This window comes from Trichosurus vulpecula, chromosome 7 (genome assembly GCF_011100635.1).
Source record: "Trichosurus vulpecula isolate mTriVul1 chromosome 7, mTriVul1.pri, whole genome shotgun sequence".
Classification (NCBI taxonomy): Eukaryota; Metazoa; Chordata; class Mammalia; order Diprotodontia; family Phalangeridae; genus Trichosurus; species Trichosurus vulpecula.
Window position 1 is genome coordinate 186,378,250 of NC_050579.1, and position 10,594 is coordinate 186,388,843.

At 37.2% G+C, this 10,594-nt stretch overlaps 1 protein-coding gene across 1 annotated transcript; it reads left to right on the forward strand.

Moving 5' to 3' along the window:
- The first annotated feature begins 719 nt into the window (after nt 1-719).
- Nucleotides 720-10,323, forward strand: GJB7 (gap junction protein beta 7). The gene is given in 4 exon segments (XM_036768278.1): nt 720-743; nt 9,046-9,134; nt 9,489-10,157; nt 10,159-10,323. Coding segments are annotated over 2 exon segments (807 nt in total). The 5' UTR covers nt 720-743; nt 9,046-9,134; nt 9,489-9,515.
- Nucleotides 10,324-10,594: the final 271 nt, after the last annotated feature.

A 10,594-nucleotide genomic window follows, 5' to 3' on the forward strand; every position in this document is an offset into this window, starting at 1 on the left:
AGTCAGCCCACCTTATCATAACAGCAAGGAACTTAAAACACCATATAACAGCCTGGAGCCTTGCCATCCCAAAATCTCTCAGACTCCCTGCTGGGGTCTCCCCCAAACAAACTCACAGTACAGCTAAGTCAGCTTGTTCAGTTCTAACAATCACAAGGGTGGCCATTAGCAGCCATTAGCAGCCATAACATGTTTCTCTCTCTCTCTCTCTCTCTCTCTGCATTTCTTGTGACACAATTTCCTTTTCCTGTCATGAAACTTCTCCCACCATGTAACTTAGGCTTCCAGTGATGTAAGTAGGTCACATGGCCTATTAATGGGTGGGAAAGATCTTCAAATCTAAATTGCTACTACACCAACCAGCCTGAAAGATCCAAATTTTGCTCAATTTCCAAAGTTTGATGATAAGTTCTACCTTCCCTGAAAAATAGCATAAGTTGTGATTCTGTATCTTTTCTACTACTTGACTTCAGGATGGATAGGTAATTGGGTCACTGATACTTCATTAAATTTAAAGATTTTTTGCTGGACTTGTCATGTAGGCCAATGACTTAGAAAAATGTTAGATACTTTCCAAAATGATTATTAGTAGTGGAGACCTTTGGGGTTGGGCTTTAAGAAATCACTTGATTAATTTCATCTTCTGTTTGTATTTCTTACTAAAGCTAAAATCTTGTTGAAATTAACTGCTGCTTCTTCAATGAAAGAAGAAACTCACTGGGAAAACGAGATCCTTAGATTTGGTAAGTAGAACCTCCTTAAAAAAATCCAAAGCAGTCTCCACAAGTTATAAGAAAAGCAAGACAAATGAATAAAGAGAAAGAAGTTGGGATTCTTGTAGCCAAGGATAAGAAAACCAAGTGATGACTTTGTCTTATGGACATATAAATAGCTATTGTAAGGAGATACCTGACCAATTCTTCTGTCCTCACAGGAGGAAAACTGGTGAAAAGGCACTAAAGCTGAAACTAGAGGCTTAGCTTAGAAAAAAAGGAAGATGATTCAGGCAAGAAAAGTGATTTACCATTATAATAGCCTGTGGAATGAGGGAGGCCATTGACAAGGAGGACAGACAACTATTACTTTTGATGGCTTGGGGGTAATTCTGATTCACATGACTTCATCAGTTCCTTCTATTCAAATTAAAGAACCATTTATCAAGTATCTACTATGGTAGGAGTATTGTGATAGGTGCTAGAAGAGAGATAACATTTAGTTTCTTGCCTTCATTAAATTCACAGTCTTATTAGGGAAATATGACACATTCTCATACTTTGATATGTCAATGGATCTGTGATTTCACTCATCCAGTGGTACAAGTTGCAGTCCATTTGTGGTGGTTCTATTGTTGTTGATGAGGAGAGAATATCATAGAAAGTCTGATACTTTCTGTTTCAGATCGGAGGACATACTGAATGTAATTCCACAAACATTTATTAAGGGCTTTTTCTCAAGAGTTTAAATTCTATTTGGGGGAACAACATATACACAGATGGAAAAAAAAATAAACAATACACCAAATAAACAGAAAATAATTTCAGGTTGAGGCAAAACTAACAACTGGGAAGAATTAGTAAAGATCTCCTGTAGGAGGTAGCAGTTGAGGGGAGATTTGAAGGGAGCCAGTAGTTCTAAGAGCAGGAGACAAGGAGCAGGAACATGTCAGGAACGGGGTAGGGGTAACCTGTGCAGAGGCAAGAGAATGGGAGATAAAATGCTAAATTCGGGAAGCTGAAGGATTGAATTAGGCTGCTGGTTCTCTATATGAACACAGGTAAAGGGGCAGATGTGAGAGATGATGCAAAGGTAGAATCTATAAGACTTGGCGACTGTTTAGATATGGGGATAATGAATAAGAGTGTAACCTGAGGATAACTTTGAGGTTGTAAACTTCAGTGATCTTCAGAATGGAGCCCTCTGACAAAAATAAGATGGTTGAGTTTAGAAAGAAAGTAATAATGCTGAATAATAACCATATTAAGTGTTTCCCAATATATTATTCTAGGCCTCAGGAGGCTATTACCACTGGAGTAATCAAGAAAGCATTAATGGAAGCAGTTTTAGTTGTGTTATTAGATTTGTATTTAGTTGTACATTAAAGCATAAGTAATTCAACAGGGAGAAGAAACAAGGACAACATGTACTCCAGGCAGAGAGGACATTTTGAGCAAAAGTGAAGAAGAGAACAGTTGTAAGGCATGTTGGAAGGACAATAATTTGTGCAGGTTGGTTTGAATAGAATACATGGAAGAGAACACTATAAAGCCAGAAAGTCAGTCATGAAAGATTGTGCAGGGCCTTGAATGCCAGGCTGTGGTGATATTGTAAACAGAGGCTATTTGTGGACCAAGGAGACCTTATTTCTAATTCTAGCTTTTACCAGTCATATGGTAATGGACAAGTCACTTAACCTCTCTTGAGCCTCAGATTCTTCATCTGTAAAATAAGAAAAATTATACTTGCATAAACTACCTTATAGGGTTGTTGGAAAGAATGTACTTATAAGCCTTAAAAGGCCATCTATATTATACAATTGAATTTTCCTTGGCAGGCAATAGGGATCCATTGAAGGATTTTGAGCAGAGGATGGATATAACTAGATCAAGGCAGGATCTGGTATTGGAGGATAGGTTAGAGGAGGCAGAGTGGAAAAAGCCTGTTAGGCAGCTATTTTATTAGTTTTCTAGTCCTATGATTCAACCTTATTCAATACATAGTGCTTCCCTATTATCTATTTTTCCTCAAGGGGTGGGGCAGTGGATACAATTCCTCTTTTCTCTTCCCTAAAAGGCCTGATAAATTTCTTTCTACTGTTTTGTAACATGATACAGATTTCTTCTTGTGTAGCATGGATGCATGCCAAGTGCCATATGTCATGGGGAAACATAATACTTGTTTTTTTCTTTTTGAAATTCATTTGAATTATCTATACAGATATTAACCTTTCTGGCAAACTTAAGAGGCTTTTTTATTTGTTGCATTTTGTTTATGTGTTCTGATACCAAGAGCAATAAAGTGTTGGCTCCTCTTTGAATGGATCATTGTGTATACTTGTCTTCATTCTCTATAAAAGTATACATTACTCTTTGCATATCTGCCCTGGGCACTAGGGTCTGGGCTTGTTACATTTTATCCCTCATAAAAGAAAACCAGAGTTATTGTATATTATTTGTGACACTTCATGACAGGTGTTTTCTTAGTATATTAGCCCAATTTTCTTAACCCTATGCTGCCAGAAAGTCACTCCATCTTAGAACAAGATCCTATATGTTCTTATTGGTTGAAAGGCTAAGGGAAAATTAAAATGTGGTCACAAATCACTCCACTCATATTCTGATAACACGGTGAGATTGAGGGCCTTTGTCATGACTTCCTCTTTTCAGTTCCCATTCTCTACATGCCAAAATTTCTCTATATCCTCAATCATCCTCTTTTTTTTTGTTCTGGTCTCAGAAAAGAATGTGGCTGACTTCTGCCATTGACTCCATCCCCTCCAGGATTGCTCTGTGGATCATTCTCTCTCATCTATAAAGCTTTCTTCTCTAGTGGTTCTTTTGATAATGCCTACGATAATGCTCAGATCTCCCCTTTGCTGAAAAGACCTTTCCCTTGACCCTTTTCATCCTCTTAAACTACTGTTGTATTTTTTCTATTATTCACTACTAAACTTATAAGAAGAGTAGTTTATATTTCATTTTCTGTCTACTTACTCCTCCTCAGCCTTCTACTATCTGGCTTTCTATTCTATTGAAACATCTCTCTCCAAGACCACCACTTTTCAAATCCCATTTTTTTGGTATTTCTATTATGAATTTAATAAACATTAACACATATGAACATTTCTATATACAAAGAACAGGAAAGTGGCCTGTTTATGAAACTATGGCATTGTATCAGTTTTTTAAAAATTATATTAAATTTAACACAGTAGTAACAAAACTGCTTTGCTTGTGTCCTCTTCTGAACTTCTTTCTGTTCTTTCATGTATTTAAACTCTTTTTAAAATAAATCTACCTTTAAATTCCCCTATTTCTGTAGAGGGCATGCTCATTCTTGTCTCTAGGTTCAGGTTCATAAATTCAGCATTATGCTAAATTCTTCATCTACAAATGCCATGCCACTTTATAGCACGTCCCACATGCCTGGAATGTTTTTCCTTCTCATCTCCACCTTTTGGCTTCTCTCAAGACTCAGCTGAAATCCCATCTTCTGAAAGAGGCTTTTCCTAGTCTCCCTTAACAATTAGTTTCTTTTCTCTGAAATTACCTCCCATTGTGTATATACATATATATATATATACACACACACACACAGTTTGCATGTTTTCTCTCCCATTAAAATGTGAGCTCAAGGGCAGGGACTGCATTTTTGTCTTTCATTGTATTCCCAGAGCCGAGCACAATGCATAGCACATAGTAGGTGCTTAATACATGTTTGTTGACTTTACGTTGCTGCTATACATATGTCTATAATCATCACATTTTTTGTCATTTGTAACTCTATAGCAACTCTTAAATCCGACTTTCTTTTTACTCACATGGCCTCTATCTTATCTTCATCTCATTTTGTCTAGATTATTAGGAAGCTAGGTAGTGCAGTGGATAGAGCACTGAGCCTAGAATCAGGAAGACCTGAGTTCAGATCTTATCTTAAGACACTAGCTTTGTGACCCTGGGCAAATCATTTAATCTTTTCCTCAGCTTCTGTAACTATGTAAGATGGGGATCATAACAGCACCTACCTCTTAGGTATCAAATGAGATAATATTTGGAAAGCATTTAGCACAATGCTAGGTACAAAGTAGGCACTGAATAAATTCATTCTTCCTTTTTTCCTTTCTTCCTTCCATAGCCTCCTAATTGATCTCCCTGACTTAACTCTTCACACTCCAATTCATCCTCCATACAGCTTCTGAAGTGATATGAATTTGAAATCCTTAAGTGTAAATCTGACCATGTCACTTCCCTATTCAATAAGCTCCAGTGGCTCCCAATTATCTTTAGGAATAAACATATAAACTCCTCTGTTTGGCTTTCGAAATCCTTTAAAAGTTGGCACCCATCGATCTTTCTAGCCTTATTTTACAGTATTCTCCTTACTGCACTCTGTGGTTCAGTCAAACTGGTTTACTTATTTGTTCCTCAAGAGAATATTCTTATCTTCCATCTCCATGACTTTACACTGATAATTCCCTATGCCAAGAATACACTTTCTCCTCATCTTTGCCTTCTAGAATTCTTCACTTTTGTCAAGATGCAACTCAAACACCATTACCTTTCTGATCTTCCCAACTGCTAGGGCCCATCTTCCCTAACTACCTTGTAGTTAACTATCTATTCCTTACCTTGATGGAGAATCTACACAGAGTTCTAGTTAAGAAAGGATTTTCTGTAGATGGTAAGGTCCTCTAGATGCTTCTGTTTCTGGATGACATTGTGTTGACTGGATCAAGAATTAAAACCCCACAGAGCCTCCTGAAAGAGATCTGAAATCACTTAAAGTAGTTTGGCCTGTTCATCAATGAAAGAAAGACCAAATGGATAAAAAATGTCTACCATTCATATTTTAAAATGCATCTGAATGGATACCCTAGGGAACTGGTTTAGAAAGCTCTATATAGTATATATACTATGTCTGGGACAGACAATACATATGGACAAGGGTGGTCCAGTTTGACAAGAATTGAAAAGAGAGCAGAGTTGTATAACTTTCCAGAAGTTGCAGAGCATTCTCACTGACCCTGAGCTTCCTATAACCAGCAAAGGCCTATCTTTTCAATACATTTGACAGGTATTGATATGTCGCAGTAAGACCTAGAATACTACTACCTCCAAAGAACTAAAGATGAGCATCATGCAGAGATCAATGGAAAGGTGAATGATGAGTGGGAGCAGGTTGAAATATACAACTGAGGAACTCATTACACACACACACACACACACACACACACACACACACACACACACACATATATGTATAGACACATGTCTTACTCATGTCACCTCCAGTATGATGTAAGCTCAAGAGTAGAGGTTATTTCTTTTTTTTTTTGGGTCTTTATATCCCTAGCATCTACCACACTCTGTGGCATATAGTATTCACTTGATAAATGCTTGTTGATTGATAGAAGCCCTCCTTACTAATTAATAGGCATATTAAAACAAAATGAATTGATGCACTGGCTATGTGTGAAAATGCATATTTCATTCTTCATCTCTAATCAATCACCTTTCAAGAGCTGGGAGGCATGTCTCATCATTCACCTGCATTTATTGCTGGTCACTACATAGATCCGAGTTCTGAAGTCTTTCTACATTTTTGTGGGTATTGTGTAAATTGCTCTACTCCAAATTCTACTGATTTTTCTCAGTCATTAGCTCCTTGACCATTCTGCAGCACTGACACTATTGGCCACTCTCTTCTTAGATAATGCATTGACTGTCCTGATTCTGACTAGGCTTTCTTGTTATTTTTCAGTCTCAACATCTTTCTCCTCTAAATGACATTTCTTAGTCGCCTTCACTGGATTATTTATCTTCCTGCCCCCAAAGCGTGAATATTCCCCAAAGATCCCTCTATAACACTTTTCTTCTTGGTGATCTCACCCATTTCTATTGCTGCAATCATCTGTATGCCAATGACTGCCATATGTATTATTCGACCTCAATTTTAACCTTGAGCTATACTCCCACATTTCCACTGCCTTCTGGACATCTTTACTTGGATGTCCTTCAAGCGTCTCATCAACATATGTAAAATTCATTATGTTCTCTATACCCAGGCTATTCCTGTTATGGTAACACCATCTTCCTTGGCATGTGGGCTCAAAAACTTGGGAGTCATATTTGATCATTCCCTTTCTAAATCCAATCAGTTGTCATGACCTGTTAATTCTACTTTCATAATCTTTCAAACATCAATTCCCCACCTCTACCTGCAGACTAGAACACCATCACCTTTCACCTGCCTTTTCTGAAATAACTTCTTAACTGTTTCTTCTGATTCTAGTATCTCCTATCCCCAATCTATCCTTCACAGAGTTACCAATATAATGTTCCTTGTACTGAAGTCTGACCATAGTTACTTCAAAATCTATATAGGTTACCTATTATATTTAGAATAAAATATATATGCCATGGCCAGGCACTAAAAGGCTTCTATAAGCTGTCTCCAACCAATGTATTTAGCCTTATTTTACATTCTTCCTTCATAATTCTATGTTCCAATCAAAATGGAACAGTAGATGTCTCCTAAACTCAATACGCCATCTCTCGCTTCCATGTATTTCCATAGACTGTGGCTCCATGCACTTCCTCCTCATTTATACCTGTTGAATCCTTTCCTTTCTTCAAATCTTTCTTTTAATTTATGTATAGAATATGCCTAAGAAGAGACTGGTAAAGTTCTTTTGAATCCATTTTATGTCTCCTAAATGAAGTATGAGATTCTCTTAATTTTAGGCCTTCTCAACAAGTTAATAGGGATAAGATCTTAATTTAGATGTTGATGATCCCACTGATGTGGTGTGGACTTGCTTTATTTTGGGTACTCTTCGGTCCACTGACATCATTTTAAAGATAACTGACACATGTCCAGTTGATATAACTGGGTTTATGAATTTGGATTTGTCCCTCAAAAAGAAGGTTGTAGGACAAGAGACAGATGGAATTAGAACCCAAAATAAAATGTAACATAAAAAAGTGGTTGCATACAGATTATAGTTAACTGAAGGGAAATCTGTATAGCCATGTGGCCCCTTCTGGGAACCATATGAATTGGAGCACCGTGGCCAGAGAGAGAAGAACACATGGTCTCAGAGGTAACAGTTGTAGAATAGGCCAATATTAGCTATTAGAGCTATAGGAATATAAGCTGGCAGCACTGGAGTACCAGGGGAATAAGGATGGAGTAGTTCTGAAGCAAACAGAAGTTGAAACCAAGGAACAGCAAGGCATGATACAAAAGAACAAATCTCAACCTTGCTTGTGACCAGTCTAAGTAGTGTGGATTGAGCAGGTCCATGGGAAAGGGGCCAACATTTTAGCAACTCTGGGTATTCTCCTTTTGAGGGGGTCTCAAAAGTAGTGCTAATTTGTGAGAACTATATATAGTTCCCTGGAGAAGGTGGCAATCAAAGGAAGGAGACTTCTTGACTTTTCAGGAATATTCAGTTTTTTCCCTTTGTGGGCCAAGAGTCCTAGGAAAATGCTGAGTGGAATAAAAGAGAAAAAGAGGGGTTGTGTGAAAAGCTCCCTATAGTGAATCTAGCACTTCAGTGCCGAGTCATTGATTACGGATCATGGTAAAAGCTACTCCATAAATACTTCCTTCAAAACTCATAGCTTAAAGTAGTCTTTTCCTACTCAAATTCTTCTACAGCAGTTTGTCTTGGTTTCTACTTTGTTCCTATCACATTCTACCTTACATCATGTACCTTTGTGTTTATGTTTTCTATCCATGTAAGATTGTAAACTATTTGAAGAGGAAGAAATACTGTTTTTTCACCTCTTTATCCATAGCGCCTACCTCAGTATACTGCCTATAGTAGGTGCTTAATAAAAAAATTGTTGAATTTACTATTAAGTTATGGAATTCAGTTGTTTCAAGTACTGTGTTAGAGAAGACAAAAGTGTGGCTTTGATGCCTATAGAAACTAATAATCTTTCACGGCCATAAACTATACCCCTAGTTCTGGCTAGATTTATTGCACACATACTGTTGTTGATTATAGTCGTGGAATGAGAATGAGGGGAATAGTAGTGAGGTAGGAGTAGAAAACCAGGTGAAAATGTGGGAATGAATCTAGGTAATTCTATTAATACCAAGTAGAAAAAAACACTTAAAATATATGTGTATTAATCTTGTTATTTCATAGTTTCTAGCTGCTAAAAAGTGTTCACAATAAGTTTATGATGCAAATTATTACATTGATAAACATGAAAATTCATATAAATACATTTTAAAATGTAACATACCGTGCCAATTTCCAAGTAATAACTGGTTTAAATACTCAAAATGATTTAAAAATAATTCTACATTTCTTAGTACTGCTGAATCTCTTCATGACTTCTGAGCAGCCACACCAGTATCTTAAAGAACATAGAAGTCTGAGGTTAAGAATCTGCAATTAGAAGGTAATTACGATCATCAACGTCTATGTGCACAACACTTCTTTCTTTAGAAAGAAAGGCTTTTTACTTATTCTTGGGGTAAGGGTAAAATGTACTTTGGAATAAACCAACCAATCAAATTCAAGTGGATGGGCAAGGTTACACATGGGCACTAATAGTGGGTCAACGGCTATATTCTTTGATGTAAGATAGGACACCATCTATTACTTTTTAAAAGTTCTCTAAAAATAATAATCTCTCCACATCCAAAGATGGATAACGTCAGAAGTTAGGATTTTCTTCCATAGCTTTTATTCAACAGTAGTGAATAAAAAGGGAGAAACAAATGTATCTTAATGAATTTGTTTTCTTTCACAGAAGTCTTGCCTTTCTTGATTAAAAGCCATGAGTTGGATGCTCCTCAGAGACCTCCTAAGTGGAGTAAATAAATATTCAGCTGGAATTGGTCGAATCTGGCTGGCTGTTGTCTTTATATTCCGTTTGCTGGTCTACATGGTAGTCGCAGAACGTGTTTGGAAAGATGAAGAGAAGGACTTTCAGTGCAACATTAGGCAGCCTGGTTGCGAAAATGTCTGTTTTGACTACTTTTTCCCCATCTCCCAGGTTAGGCTTTGGGCCTTGCAGCTGACTGTGGTCTCCATTCCTTCTCTTCTGGTTGTTTTGCATGTGGCCTACCATGAGGGCCAGGAAAAAAGGAACAATAAGAAATTTTACGTCGGTCCAAGTAGCATGGATGGGGGCATGTGGTATACTTATGTCCTCAGCCTTGTTTTCAAAACTGGATTTGAAAGTGGTTTCCTGGTTTTGTTTTACAAGTTGTATGATGGATTTAGAATACCCCACCCTGTGAAATGTGATGTAAGGCCTTGCCCCAATACTGTAGACTGCTTCATTTCCAAGGCCACTGAGAAGAAAATCTTCCTTTACTTCTTGCTAGTCGCGTCATGTCTGTGCATTGTGTTGAATATCACTGAGCTAAGCTATTTGGTTTTCAAGAATTTTGTGAAGTGCTGTCTTCAACGATATGCTCAAAATTTCAGTTCCTCAGCTTCTAAGTGTCACAACCTTGAATATGTCACATGGAATGAGATTAATGCCCCCAACTTGCTTCAGAAGCACAATTCTGACTGTTCCAGAAGCATCCCTCAAAAACTTGAAGTGGTTTCCAAGAGGAGTGAAAAAAAAACTGTAGGATGCTCATAAACAGGTCAGATTAGGTGCTTTTATTTTGTGACATGAGGAAAAAGGATATGTAAAGTATATCTTTAGTTGTGAACACAGTAATTATATTGCTGTTTTGTTCATTTGTGTTTAGCTATACATAAGTAATGCTTGATTTTTTCCCCAAGAAATCGGAAGAAATGGAAGGCAAATGTGATATACCCTTAGTTTCAAATTTTAGTATTTATGTATAGTGATCATGCTTCTTACAATGTCTTGCACATTAATAGGTGACTAAAAAT